Source organism: Aythya ferina (genome assembly GCF_964211825.1).
Source record: "Aythya ferina genome assembly, chromosome: 1".
Lineage (NCBI taxonomy): Eukaryota > Metazoa > Chordata > Aves > Anseriformes > Anatidae > Aythya > Aythya ferina.
The window spans coordinates 206,785,358-206,798,876 of record NC_140296.1 but is presented as its reverse complement, the minus strand read 5'-3'; the positions used below and the strand labels follow the sequence as shown (position 1 = coordinate 206,798,876).

The window sequence follows — 13,519 nt, the reverse complement described above, 5'->3', positions numbered from 1 at the left end:
CGTGGGGACGGGGACAGGAGGAGAGCGCCCACCCTGCCCTGTGCCCTCGGGGCGGGCACGGGGACGGAGCTGCTGCTGGGGGGGGGGTGACCGGGAGCGGGGGGGGCCCGGAGGACACTGCGAGCCCGTCGGGGGGACGTGCGGCCGGGCAGGGACCCCCCTGCCCCCCCCAGGGCCCTGGGACCCCCTCCTAACCCCGGGACCCCCTGCCCCAGGCGCGGAGCCCCACGCGGGGGGGCGCCCCGGGGCGCGCTGCCCCCGCTCCTCCCCGTCCCGTCCCGGTTATTTATAGGCCCCCCCCCGCGGCAGCAGCTGCCGGGGTTACCGGGGGGGCTCCCCCCGGGCCGCTCGGGGTCCCGGCAGGTGCACGCGTGGGGCCGGGCCCTGCGCAAGGGCCCCCCCGGCTCCCCCCCAGCGCGGTGGATCCACGCCGGGGCCCCCACGCAGCGGGACGGGGGCACGGGCGTGGGGGTGCGGGGAGCTGGGGGTCCCCGGGGGGTGCCGGTGCCCTCCCGGCCGGGGGTCCGCGGGGAGGGGTCCCTCCGGGTGCCGGGTCCCCGGTGAGGGGAGGGGGGGGGGCGCGGGGCGAGGCGGGTCCCGGGGGAGGAGCGGGCGGGCGGCCCCGGCCATTTCGGGCCATGTCTCGGGGCGGCCCCCCCGCCCGTGTCCGGTTACAGCCCCCCGGGGCGCGGCGCGGGGCGCACGGAGCCGCCGTCCCCGGGGCGCAGCGGGCGCACGGAGGCGCCGTCCCCGGGGCTCTGCCCCTCGCCGTTCGCACCCCCCGAGCAGGTACCGGGCACTGCGGGGCGGGCGGGGCGCCCGCGGCACCCGGGCCTGGGGGAGGCCCCGAGGGGGGTCGGGGTCCGCTCGGGGCTGGGGGAGCCCCGGGGCGCCGCCGAGCCGCTGCCCCCGGCCCGCGCCGGGCCCCCTCCGGGGCCGTGCCCTCGCGCTGCTGCCGCTTGGGGACTGTCCGCCGGGCCCCCTTGTGTCCCCTGGGTCCCCTTGTGTCCCCCGGGGCGTCCCAGGGGGCTCTGGGTACCCCTGTGCTGGCCAGCCCCTCTGCACCCTGTCCCGCTGCGCCCCGTCCCGCTGCGCCCTGGTCCCACTGTGCCCTGGTCACTGCGCCCTGTTGGGTGGCCCCATAGTCCCCAGGAGCCGAGCCCAGGGCAGGGTTCCCCGTGGGCTGGGCAGCTGCAGCTGTGTCCCTGGGGTGTCCCCCAGGGTGTCCCCCGGGGCACGGCCCAGTGCCGCACCGCCCCGGTGACCTTGTGACGCTCGGTGGCTGCTGGGCGTGAGGAGAGGGCAGAGCGGCCAGGGCACGTGGGTCCCCCGGGGCCTGCAGTGCGGGGTGTGCTGTGCCGTGCCCTGCAGTGCCCTGCAGTGCCGTGCAGTGCCGTGCAGTGCTACGCAGTCCAGTGCAGTGTGCCACGCTGTGCAGAGCCCTTGCAGTGCCACGCCGTGCCGTACTATGCACTGCAGTGCCGTGCCGTGCGGTGTGATGAGTTCAGAGGGTGCCGTGCAGCTCGGTGCAGTGCGATGCAGTTTAATGCAACCCAGTGCAGCGCAGCAGGAAGCAGGGCAGCCTCACAGGCCCTGCTGTGCTGCAGCGTGGTGCTGTGCTGTGCAGGGTGGTGCTGTGCACTTGGTGCCATGCAGTCGGTGCTGTGCACTGCGGTGCCGTGCAGCATCGGACCCCAGCACCGTGCCGCGCGGTGCCGTGGCAGCAGCAGGACTCCCGGCTCTCCCCGTGCTGCTGTTTGCCGTCAGCCCAAGGACGCCCTTGCAGAAGGGCACCTCAGGCTCACATGCTGGGGGGGGGGGCAGCTCCGTGGCTCCCCCCACGCCACCGTGCTGAGCTGGCTGCACCGACACCAGCAGGAGCCTGCGCCCCACACAGCAGCAGGGGCTCTGCCTGTGCCCCCTGAGGAAGGGGACTCTGGGCACGGAGGGCCACGGGGGGGCCCAGCTTGTGCCGTAGCCCCCTCCCCCAGAGTTCCAGGCTGTGGGGACACGCGGTGTGGCAGCAGGGGGCCGGTGCTGCTGCGTCCCCCGTCCCCCACGCAGCAGGGTGTGCCGCGGGGGTGTGTCCGTGCGTCTGCCCCCTCGGCTGGGGCAGCGGGACGGGGCCTGACCCTTCCCTCACTGGGCGCCCGTCCAGGGCCATGTGATTGGGACGGGGCCCCCCCCGCGGGCACGCGCACGTGGCTCCGGGGCCTGGCCAGGGCCGACGTGACGCAGCTCTCCTGGCAGCGCCGCCGGCACGCAGCGTGACCGTCCCGGTGCACGGCGGCCCCGGTGACACCGGGGGGGGCGCAGGGGGGGCTGCGATGCCAGCAGCGTCATGGGGTGTTCCGGGTGGCGCCCGGCGCCACGGCACCGCGGAGCCTGGCGCCCGGTGCCAGGCGTGGCGCCCGGTGCCAGGTGTGGCCATCCCCAGGCACCGTCCCCGCGCTCAGCCACCCCCGCGCGCCCCCAGGTGCCAGCAGCCCCCCAAGATGGCAGAAGCCCACCAGGCCGTGGCCTTCCAGTTCACCGTCACCCCCGAGGGCTTAGATTTCCACCTCAGCCGCGAGGCCGTCAAGCAGCTCTACCTCGCCGGCATCTCCTCCTGGAAGAAGCGCTTCGTCCGCGCCAAGGTGGGCCCCGGGGGGGGCCGTGGGGCCAGGTGGTCCCTGCCGCCCCGCCACCGCCACCCTGACCCCCCTGTGCCCACAGAACAGCTTCCTGACCGGTGTCTACCCCGCGTCCCCCTCCAGCTGGATGGTGGTGGTGATGGCCACCGCCGGCTCCTTCTACTGCCAGGTGGACCCCTCCATGGGGCTGATCGCCCGCATCCGCTGCTTCCTGCCTGAGAGGTGAGCGGGGGCGGCTCCACGTGGCCCCCAGCCTCTGGGCACCCCACACGGCCCCCCCACCCCATGGGCATGGTGTCCCCAAGGAGGGACCATGCCCCACGTCCCTCAGCTGCCCTATGGGCACGTCCCTGCCTGCAGTGTTCCCCCGGGGGTCCCACCCCACAGGTCCCCCAACACCGTGAGCATGGCCCCAGCACGGGGACACCCCCCGGGACATCCCACCCGCGTGTCCCCCCAGCCCCCTGGTGCCCCTCACGCGGTCACGTCCCCACCTCAGCCCTCTCCCCGCTCCCCGCAGCCAACTCCTGAGCTACGAGAGCCGGACGGTCGTGAGCGCCATCCTCTTCTCCACCGGCGTCTGGCTGTCGGCTGTGCTGCTGTTCCGGCAGACGATGAGGCTGCTCCTCTCCTACCACGGCTGGATGTTTGAGCCCCACGGCAAGATGAGCCGCAGCACCAAGATCTGGGTGGTGCGTGCCCGCGCGTGCGCCTCCGACATGCGCGTGTTGCACGGGGGGCACTGGGGGCTGCTGTGGGGAGGGGGACGCGTGGGCACCCCTGGCACCCCTCTGCCCCTGACCCCCAGCCTCTGCGCTGGCCCCGCAGGCGCTGATGAAGGTGCTGTCGGGCCGCAAGCCCCTGCTCTACAGCTTCCAGACCTCGCTGCCCAAGCTGCCCGTGCCCCCCGTGGAGGCCACCATCCGCAGGGTAAGGGCTGAGCGGGGCGGGGGCACCTTCCCGGCGCTGCCCTCCCGGCCCCCCGGGGATGGTGGTGACCCGAGCCCCCTGCCCGCAGTACCTGGAGTCCGTGCGCCCGCTGATGGACGACGAGAAGTACGGCAAGATGGAGGCGCTGGCCAAGGAGTTCAAGGAGAAGACGGCACCTCGGCTGCAGAAGTACCTGATCCTCAAGTCCTGGTGGACCACCAACTACGTGAGCACAGCCCCGGGAACGGGACGCTGCCGTGATCCCACGGCCTGGGGGTGGTCACCCCTTTGTGGGGCCCTGGGGCACCCAGGTTGTTGTGGGGGGGGGGGTTATGGGGTGGTCCTGGGCAGCCTCGTGCCACCCCTGTCCCTGCTCCTGTGTCCCATGCGCTGAGAAGCTCCAGCCTGGGCCTTCCTCTGCAGCCCACCGAGCCCAGAGGAGATGGGGATGGGGACTGGGATGGGGATGGGGACAGGGACATGGGGACATTGCCCCCCAGGGCAGCCTGGGGACTCCAACAAGGTCACTGTGGGCAGGACAGGGGGGTCCTGCACCGAGCCCCAGTGTGGGGAGGGCAGGGGCTGACCCCGCTCCCTGTCCCTGCTCCTGCAGCTGGCCCCTTCCACTGTCCCTCTCCCCTGCCCCTGTCCCACGTCCCCTTCCCACTGTCTGTGTCTGCTCTCACTGCACCTGGACGTCCCTGTCCAGCCACCTTCACCCCACTTTGTCCCCTGTTCCTGTCCCGTTCCCCCCTCCCTACCCCTTATCCTTGTCCGTTGCCCCATCTGCCCTTCCTGTCCCCATCCCTGTCCCCATCCCTGTCCCCATCCCCGTCCCTGCCCGCGGTGACCCGTCTCACGTCCCCGTCCAGGTGAGCGACTGGTGGGAGCAGTACATCTACCTGCGTGGCCGCAGCCCGATCATGGTCAACAGCAACTACTACGCCATGGTGAGGGGGGTGGCGGTGCCACGGCGCCGTCCCCCGGCCGGGGACATTCCCAGACCCGCACCGAGCCGGGCAGGGACCCCCGTGCGCCCCCCCAGCCCGTGCCTTGTCCCCAGGACTTCCTCTACGTGACGCCCAGCCACGTGCAGGCTGCCCGTGCGGGCAACGTGGTGCACGCCATCCTGCTGTACCGCCGCAAGCTGGACCGCGGGGAGATCCCTCCCGTGAGCACCGGGGGGGCACGGGGTCGGGGAGGGGGCGTTGGGATGCGGGGCAGGATGGGGGCACTGGGTGAGGGGTCTGGGAACCCGGTGGGGCACGGGAGGGAGGGGAGTAATGGGGCAGGGCTGGGGGCAAGTGCTATGGGGCTGGCAGGGGGGCAGGGGGCTGCAGCGGGGCTGGGGGCTGCAGTGGGCTGGGGTGGGAGCCCCTCTCGTTGCCCCCCCGCAGATGATGGCGCTGGGCATCGTGCCCATGTGCTCCTACCAGTCGGAGCGGATGTTCAACACCACCCGCATCCCCGGCAAGGAGACGGGTACGTGGCCGGTGGGGCCGTCCTGAGCCCTGCACGCAGGGGGGTGCCCCGGGGGGGCTCAGCCCCCTGCCCCCCGGGGTCCCGTGGTGCCTGGGGGGGGCCGCAGCGGAGCAATGATGCCCCCCCCGCAGACACGCTGCTGCACTTGCTGGACAGCAAGCACCTGGCCGTGTACCACAAGGGCCGCTTCTACAAGGTGTGGCTGTACTACGGGGGGCAGCTGCTGAAGCCGCGGGACCTGGAGCTGCAGTTCCAGCGCATCCTGGACGACCCCTCGCCCCCCCAGCCCGGCGAGGAGCGGCTGGCGGCGCTCACGGCCGGGGACAGGTGCCCGGAGAGGGGACGCGGGGCCAGGGGGGACCCGGCTGCCCCAAGGGGTGGTGGCACCCGGGGGCTGCCGGGGCACGGGGGCATCGCCAGGCGCCCGCCCTCACCGCTGGGGGTGCCCGCAGGGTGCCCTGGGCCGAGGCGCGGGCCAAATTCTTCAGCCAGGGCAAGAACAAGGTGTCGCTGGACGCCATCGAGCGGGCGGCCTTCTTCCTGACGCTGGACGAGGAGGCGCACGGCTACAGAGCGGACCAGGAGGACTGCATGGACACCTACGCCAAGTCCCTGCTGCACGGGCAGTGCTACGACCGGTGGGCAGCCCCGGGTGTCCCCCCCTCCCCAAGCCCCCGCACCCCTGGGACGCCCCCCGGCACCGCGCCGCTCACCCCGTGCCCCCCCCGCAGGTGGTTTGACAAATCCTTCACCCTGGTGGTCTACAAGAACGGCAAGCTGGGCGCCAACGCCGAGCACTCGTGGGCTGATGCGCCCATCATCGGGCACCTCTGGGAGGTACCGGCTGGGGGGGGGACCTGCGCCCCCATGGGGCATCCCCCAAATGGGCACACACCCCTAAATAGGCACCCCCAAAATGGGCATCCCCAAAATGGGCACCCCCCAAAATGGGCACCCCCAAATGGGCTCCCCCCAAATTGGGCACCCCCAAAATGGGCGCACACCCCCCCAAGCTGGGTATCCCACGTTGGGCATCCCCACTGGGCTCCCCCAGAAGTGGGCACCCCCAGCTGGCCACCATGGAGGTGGGCACCCCCCACTGGGCACCCCCTTGTTCCCCCCAAATCTGGGCATCCCCGGGCTGGGCACCACTCCTGGGGACACCGGGGCTGGGCACCACCATCCTGGGGACACAGCGAGCTCCTGGGGGGCGCAGGGGACAGCCTGGGGGGGTAAATGGGGCTGCAGGAGGGCTGTGTGTGGGGCCACGCTGGGGGCAGGTTGGGGGGTGAATGGCGCTGTGTGGGGAAGGCTGGGGGTTGGGGGCACTGTGAGGCCGGTGCCCCCCGCTCAGTCCCTGCCTCCCCCCAGTTCATGCTGGCGACGGACAAATTCCAGCTGGGCTACACCGAGGGGGGGCACTGCGTGGGGGACCCCGACACGCGGCTGGCACCACCCCAGCGCCTGCAGTGGGACATCCCCCAGGAGGTGGGTGCAGCCCCGAGGTGTTCCTGCACTGGAGCCAGCCCTGCCCCACAGCCACCCAGTGCCTCCCAGTGCCTCCCAGTGCCACCCGGTGCCACCCAGTGCCGCCCTGGCCCCATGGGATTGGGGCTGACCCTCGGCGTCCCCGTCCCGGGGCGGTCGGTGCCCCGTGCCCACCGCCACGGCCGCGTGTCCCCGCAGTGCCAGGCCGCCATCGAGAGCTCGTACCGCGTGGCCAAGGCGCTGGCCGACGACGTGGACTTCTGCTGCTTCCAGTTCTCCGACTTCGGGAAGGGGCTGATCAAGAAGTGCCGCACCAGCCCCGACGCCTTCATCCAGATCTCCCTGCAGCTCGCCCACTTCCGCGTGAGCTGCGCCGCGGGGACGCGCGGGGGGCCCCGGCGGGCGTCCCCCCCCCCGTGCCCGCTGCCAGCCGCCTCTCTCCGCAGGACAAGGGCTGCTTCTGCCTCACCTACGAGGCCTCCATGACGCGGCTCTTCCGCGAGGGCCGGACGGAGACCGTGCGCTCCTGCACCTCCGAGTCGACCGCCTTCGTGCGGAGCATGGGGGACGCCGGGCAGAGCGTGAGCACCGCGCCGCCACACGCCCCTCATGCCGTGCCTTGACCAAATCCCTGTCCCTCTGGGGGTCCCCTCCCCTTGGGGACATCCCCGTCTCCAGCAGAGGCCCCTGCCCCTCGGGGAGGTCCCCGGAGGCAGCACCCATCTCCACAGGAGGGCCCTGACCCCGATGGATGTCCCTGTCCCTTGGGGATGTCCCCATCCCTTGGGACCGTTTCCCCAGAGCTGCAGAGCCGCTGCCAGCCCCAGGCAGGACAGAGGACGCCCCCCCACACAGTGCACCCCGGGGTGGGTAGGTTTTGGGGTGTGCCAGCCCCTGAGCTTGGCTCTCCCCGCAGCGAGCCGAGCGCCAGCGGCTCTTCAAGCTGGCGGCGGAGAAGCACCAGCACATGTACCGCATGGCCATGACCGGCGCCGGCATCGACCGGCACCTCTTCTGCCTCTACGTGGTGTCCCGGTACCTGGGGGTAGAGTCCCCCTTCCTGGCACAGGTGAGCGGGGCACGGCGCCGGGGAGTGCGCTTTGCTGTGGGGCGCAGCGGGGCACGGGTAGGTGCAGAGGGGGACAGCGGGGTGCAGTTGGGCACAGCAGGGCGCAGTGGAGTGCAGTGGGGTGCAGTGGGGCGCAGTGGGGCACAGTGGGGCACAGCAGGGTGCAGTGGGGTGCAGCAGGGCACCAGCCACAGCTCTGACCCCGTCCCCACAGGTGCTGTCGGAGCCCTGGCGCCTCTCCACCAGCCAGACGCCGCAGCAGCAGCTGAAGATGTTCGACCTGGACAAGTACCCGGACCACGTCTCCACCGGCGGTGGCTTTGGCCCGGTCAGTGTCACTTGGCCGTGGGGAGGGGGATGGGGACCCCCCGGGGGGGACCATCAGACCCTGGGCACCCCCGGCCCCGCTCACATCCCCATCTCTCATCCCCCCCCCAGGTCGCTGACGATGGCTACGGCGTCTCCTACATCATTGCTGGCGAGAACCTCATCACCTTCCACGTCTCCAGCAAGTACTCCAGCCCCGAGACGGTGAGGGCTGAGGCTGGGGGTCCCCAGGCTGGGGGTCCCCGGGGCAGGGGGGGCCTGGGCAGCCCCCAGCTGGGGCAGGGACAGCTCCCCCCCCAAACCCCACGCAGTGCTGGGCCTCACTGCATCCCAGTCCCTCTCCATGGGACCCCAACCACACTCCAGGCTCCAAGTTCCTGCCCATGCAGGACCTGCTGGGGGGGTCCCAAGGGACACGGGGGGGTACCAAGGTTCGGGGGGGTTCCCAGAGTTCTAGGGGGTCACAGGAGACACAGGCTGGGCCCAGGGGCTTGGGGGGGGTCCCCAGGGCTGGGGTGCCCCTCTCTGGGGGGGGCACGGGCTGATGGGGGCGCGGGCGCTGCCGCAGGACTCGAAGCGTTTCGGGAGGAACATCCGCCAGGCCATGCTGGACATCGCCGAGCTCTTCGACGTGCCGGCCAAGAAGGCGGCGAAGTGAGGGGGGCGCGGGCGGCCCCGCGGGGTCCCGGGGGACACGGAGGAGCCGGGACCACGGGGGGCCACGGGGAGAGGGCGGGTGGGGGGGGGGAGCAGGGCCTTGCTTCTCTGTAAATGCTGCCAATAAAGGCTGTTTCTGCCACCAACCGCGGCCTCTCCGGGGCACGGCACGGCCAGGGTGGGGGTCCCTGAGCTGCGGGAAGGGGACGGTGGCACTGTGGGGTCCCCAGGGGCCCTCCTGCCCGCAGGCAGCAGGGATAAGGAGCCTCGGTGGGGGTGCCAGGAGCACGGCGTGGCAGTGCCGGGGGTGTGCAGCGGGGCACGGCGGCAGGGAGCGGCGCTGAGCCTCCAGCCGTGTCGGCGCGGCGCCCACCCGCACCACGGGGCCCGCAGCCCTGGCGCAGCGGATGGACGGACGGACAGACGGCAGGAAATACGGACAGTGAGAGCACGGAGCCCCTCGTGCCTGCTACAAGCTGCCCCGCGCCCTGGTGGCAGGGGAGGTGATCCCACAGCGCTGCGCGGGCAGCTGCATGCACCGTGCCCAGAGAGGGGCCCAGGGTTAGGGTCAGGGTTAGGGGTGGATTGGGGTTAGGGTTGGGGTTGGGGTTGGGGTTGGGGTTAGGGGTAGGAGTGAGGGTTAGGGTTAGGGTTACAGTTGGGATTGGGGTTAGGGTTGGGGTTGGGGTTGGGGTTAGGGGTAGGGGTGGGGTTTAGGGTGAAGGTTAGGGTCAGAGATGGGGTTGGGGTCGGGTTCAGGGTTGGTGTTAGTGTTGGGGTTAGGTTTAGGGTTACTGTCAGGGTTAGGGTTAGGGTTGTGGTTGGGGTAGGGGTAGGGTGACGGTCAGGGTTAGGGTTAAGGTTGGGATTAGTGTTGGGGTTAGGGTTAGCGTTAGGGTTAGGTTTAGGGGCTAGGGTTAGGATTGGTGTTGGGGTTAGGGTCAGGGTTAGTGTTAGGGTCAGGCTCTGCAGCCCCCAGCCCCTGGGTTCGGCTCCATGCCCCCTACAAGCCCCTCCCGCAGCACCCCCCTGCCCACCAGGCGCAGGCTGAGCACCCACAGCCCCATCCTGCACCCCAAAACTGCATTGGGGTCTCATCCTGCACCCCAGGCTCTGCCACCCCTCCTGCTGTGCCACCACCCCCGTGTGGGGTTTGCTGCAGGAGCCAGCGCTGCCCCTCGGCACGGCTCAGCCCCACGCCTGGGGGGGTCCTGGATGGGGTTTGGGGCCCCCCAGGTGCCGCCGGGACCCCAAGAGCTGCATCCTGCCGGCTGTGCCAGGCGGAGCCCGGAGGAAAAGGAGCTGCCGATGCGTGTCTGGAGCCGGGCTCCTCCGCCCCACCAGCTCCGTCCCTTATCTGATGCCCCCGATAAGCACAAACCCTGCCGGGTGCTGCGGGTGCAGCCGCGCCGTAACCCTCTGCTGCCCGGCACGGCCCTGCTGGGGGGGCTGCGTGTGCTGAGCCCCCTCCCCAGCACCTCCAGTCCCTCCCCAGGCCCATGCCCACTGGGAGCTGCAGGGACAGGGTCCCCTCGGCCCCCCAGCAGTGAGCGGCGATGTGCCAGGACCCCCGGCAGTGAGCGGAGCACCGGGGGCACCCCAGGGCCGTGGGGCTGCCGGGGTCTGGGGGGGGCAGCGAACGCTGCGCAAAGAGCACCGAGAGCAGGGGGGTGTCGGGGACCCCTCGGTGCCACCGCCCTGTGGGGCGCGGGGGGCTCTTGGCCAGCCTTGCCAAGGGGGGGCCGGGTCCCAGGGGACGTCTGCTCTGTGCAGGGTGTGCAGCAGTCAGCCACGACCCCCCCCAACCAGTATCAGGGGCTCAGGACCCCAGCAAGGGGACAAGGGGGGAGCACAAAGCAGTGTGGGGCTGACCTCGCAGCTCCGTGCCCCTCTGCGGCATCCCCTGGGGCTGGCCGGGGTACAAGAAGCGTGGCCAAAGTGGGGCTGGGGGCTCGGGGCCAGGGGGCTGGGGTCCCACAGGAGGTCAGGGGCCTGTCCGTCTGTCTGTCTGTCTCTCTGTCCATCTGTCTGTCTGTCCGGGCACCCACCCGAGGGACCAGCGCATCCCCGGGGGCGGTCGCCCCAAGGCTTTGATCTCGCCGCCAGCCCGCGGCGCTGCCACCCGCACCGGGGCTATAAAGGCACCGGGACGGCCACGTCCTGCACCAGCCCCGCTCCCCTGCACGCCTCTGACACAGGTGCTGGGTGGGCGCGGGGCGGTGGGTGCCCCCCGGGTGGGTGCCCCCTGGGTGGGTGCCCCCTCGTTGGGTGCCCCCACACCTCTCCATCGCCGCTCTCTTTGCAGGAAGGACAAGGATGGGACCAGCCGCGTTCCTCAGCCTCTGCCTGCTGGGTTTCCTGTCTCTGCCCTCGCTGCCAGGTGAGCCCCCAGCCCCCAGCCCCCAGCCCCTGCCCCCAGCCCCTGCCCCTTGTCTTCTCCTGACCCCCCCAACCCCGTCCTGCCCCGGCCCCAGGGACACGCTGGGCCCCCCCGGCTCTTTGCATCGCCCCGGGGACGGAGCACCCATGGGAGGGGGAAGGTGCTCGGGGCTGCCCCAAAAAGCAGCGGCTCAGCAGGGATGGGGCAGAGCACCCCTGGGCTCCCTGCTCTTGGAGGGGGGGGGGGCAGGGCTGGACCCCCCCTCACCAAGCGCCCTGTGCCACGCAGGGGTGCAGGCCAACAAGTGCCCCAAGGGCTGGCTGGACTTCAGGGGGAGCTGCTACGGGTACTTCGGACAGGAGCTCACCTGGAGGAAGGCAGAGGTAGGTGGGGGTCCCTGCAGGGGGGTCCCGGGCTCCCCGCTGCCCTGGCAGCCCCCAGCCCTCCCCCCCCCTCACCAACCTGTTGTCCCCTCCCCAGGCTTGGTGCAAGGCGATCCACGCCGGCTGCCACCTGGCCTCCCTGCACAGCCCCGAGGAGCACACGGCCGTCGCCAGGTTCATCGCCAAGTTCCAGCGCAGCGAGGAGGAGGACAATGTCTGGATCGGCCTCCACCACTGGGTGAGCACCCTGGGGTGCCCGGGACCCCCCCACGTCCCCCACCCTCTGTGGGTGCCCTGGATGCATGCCCTGCTCCAAACCCCGCCTGGGCGCAGGGGAACCGTGCTGGTTGCCCCCAGTTTGCCCCCAGTTTGCCCCCATCCCAGAGCAGGTCCCTGTCCCTGGCTGCCCCGTGTCCCCTCCATGTCCCCCTACCCCACAGCCCCTTGCCCACGCAGCCCCCCAGCCGCCCGCAGCCCCCTCCCCTAACGCCAGCCTCCCTCCTCCCGCGGCCCAGAACCAAGCCCGGGTGTGGATAGACGGCTCCAAGAAGCGCTACTCCGCCTGGGACGACGACGAGTTCCCCAAGGGGAAGCACTGCACGGTGCTGGAGGGCTCCTCGGGTGAGCGGGGACGCTGCTGGTCCCGTGGGGGGGTTGGGGGGACGGTCCCTGCTTTTGGCACCGCCGGTCCCAGGCTGCTCCTGGACCCCCCAACCCTGAGCAAGGCTCTCCCCACGCAGCCCCCCTCGCCCCCCCAGCGCTCGCTCTGCTCTCTCCCCTCGCAGGTTTCATGTCGTGGGAGGACAACGCCTGCAGCGAGAGGAACCCCTTCGTCTGCAAGTACTCTGCCTAGAAGCGGGGCCACCAGCGAGCCACCCCCCGGCCCTGCCGTCCCCCTGCACCCCGTGTCCCCCCGCCCCACTGCCTGCTGCCCCGGACCCTCGGCGCCCCCCCGCTCCCATTGCCCTCGCCGTGCCCGTGGCGGGGAACCCCTCAATAAATGCGCACGAAGCACACCCTGGTGCTGTCTCTTCCTCCAGCTGCACCCCTGCCCCGCTCGGTGCTGTCCCCTGGTCATGGCAGGGCGCAGGGCTGCCCCTGGGGGGGCTCTGTCTGCAGCCCCCCACCACATGGTGTGATACCGGGGCCAGCAGTGAGGTGCGCCCGTGGGTGGGGGGCTGCGCGTTGGGCAGGGGCCGGGGGGATGAACACTGCTGAAGGGAATTGGAGCTCATTTGGGGGAAAGGGGGCAGCCGTGCCTCCTGGTGGGGGGGGGCACAAAGGGCACAGCTGGGCACAGAGCCCCCCGTGGTGCTTCTCCTGCACCCCTGAAGCCCCCAGCACACGGGGACGTGGCACCAGGACCAGCGGTGCCACTGCCTGGGGCTGTGCCGGGGTGGAGGAGAGGGGTCCCCAGCCCCCTGTGCCCCCCCCGGCTGGGTATCACCATGGGGGGCACCGGGGCTGCACCGGGCCATGGGGTCAGGGGCTTTTTGGGGAAGCAGCGAGCACCAAAAACCTCTCAGGGAGCATGGGGCAGGCGGCAGGGTGGGGGATTCCCTGCCCGCGGGAAGGCAAAGGGTGCGCAAGGGATGGGGGCATGGGTGGGGGTGTGCATGGGGGGGTCTGATCCCGTAGGAGGAGAGCGAGGAAGGATCAAATGAGGGGCACGGAGAGGAATCGGGGGGTTTTGTACAGTTTGTGGTCAAAATAAGAAGTGGCACAGCCAGTGGTCCCTGCTGCAGTAGTGCCAAGTGCCTCTGGCACAACGTCCCCCTCCCCATCCCTGTCCCTGTCCCTGTCCCCATCCCCGTCCTGCCCCTGCCCCACGCACTGCCCCTGCTTGTGCCCACCGGGCTGCCCTCGGTGCAGAGCATGATGCTGATAAGGGATTTATCAGACCACTCCTGTTCCCCACCTGGTCTGGAGTCATTCCTTCATTTTGTAGGATTTCGAGGGATACAGAAATAAAAGAGCTTTAATCAGAGCATGAGAAACCCTTCCCTTCCCTGCAGTCCGCACACCGCTAAGAAGGCAAGGCACGAAATGCGTTTGGGAGATTTCACCCAAACTCTCCAAAGCCAACGTCACCGTCTCGGGCCGTTCCTGCTGCTTTCCAACGAAGCCTCCTCGCTTCCTGCTGCTTGAGCTGCCGCCTGTGGGCAGCAAG

General features: G+C 71.2%; 2 protein-coding genes across 2 annotated transcripts; both read left to right on the top strand.

Annotated features, from left to right (window-relative positions):
• The first annotated feature begins 649 nt into the window (after positions 1-649).
• On the top strand, positions 650-8,644 carry CPT1B (carnitine palmitoyltransferase 1B). Its single transcript, XM_084515084.1, has 19 exons — positions 650-789; positions 2,477-2,636; positions 2,716-2,855; positions 3,154-3,325; positions 3,462-3,563; positions 3,652-3,789; positions 4,436-4,513; positions 4,627-4,734; positions 4,961-5,045; positions 5,177-5,372; positions 5,498-5,683; positions 5,777-5,882; positions 6,417-6,533; positions 6,732-6,896; positions 6,980-7,114; positions 7,450-7,602; positions 7,817-7,930; positions 8,041-8,133; positions 8,498-8,644. The coding sequence occupies exons 2-19, from the start codon at positions 2,496-2,498 to the stop codon at positions 8,585-8,587; spliced, it is 2,319 nt and encodes a 772-aa protein (XP_084371210.1). The 5' UTR covers positions 650-789; positions 2,477-2,495; the 3' UTR covers positions 8,588-8,644.
• Positions 8,645-10,894: 2,250 nt separating this feature from the next.
• On the top strand, positions 10,895-12,269 carry LOC311430108 (rheacalcin-1-like). Its single transcript, XM_084506461.1, has 5 exons — positions 10,895-10,966; positions 11,255-11,349; positions 11,447-11,587; positions 11,865-11,970; positions 12,135-12,269. The coding sequence occupies exons 1-5, from the start codon at positions 10,903-10,905 to the stop codon at positions 12,200-12,202; spliced, it is 474 nt and encodes a 157-aa protein (XP_084362587.1). The 5' UTR covers positions 10,895-10,902; the 3' UTR covers positions 12,203-12,269.
• The last annotated feature ends 1,250 nt before the right edge of the window (positions 12,270-13,519 follow it).

What these genes read in the sequence shown, in the direction of transcription:
- CPT1B (XM_084515084.1), top strand. Translation starts at nt 2,496, where the DNA reads ATGGCAGAAGCCCACCAGGCCGTGGCCTTCCAGTTCACCGTCACCCCC. An exon ending in TGCAGCTCGCCCACTTCCGC is followed by an intron (nt 6,897 to 6,979) that starts GTGAGCTGCGCC and finishes CTCTCTCCGCAG; the next exon opens with GACAAGGGCTGCTTCTGCCT. An exon ending in AGTACTCCAGCCCCGAGACG is followed by an intron (nt 8,134 to 8,497) that starts GTGAGGGCTGAG and finishes GCGCTGCCGCAG; the next exon opens with GACTCGAAGCGTTTCGGGAG.
- LOC311430108 (XM_084506461.1), top strand. Translation starts at nt 10,903, where the DNA reads ATGGGACCAGCCGCGTTCCTCAGCCTCTGCCTGCTGGGTTTCCTGTCT. An exon ending in GGATCGGCCTCCACCACTGG is followed by an intron (nt 11,588 to 11,864) that starts GTGAGCACCCTG and finishes CCCGCGGCCCAG; the next exon opens with AACCAAGCCCGGGTGTGGAT. An exon ending in GGTGCTGGAGGGCTCCTCGG is followed by an intron (nt 11,971 to 12,134) that starts GTGAGCGGGGAC and finishes CTCCCCTCGCAG; the next exon opens with GTTTCATGTCGTGGGAGGAC.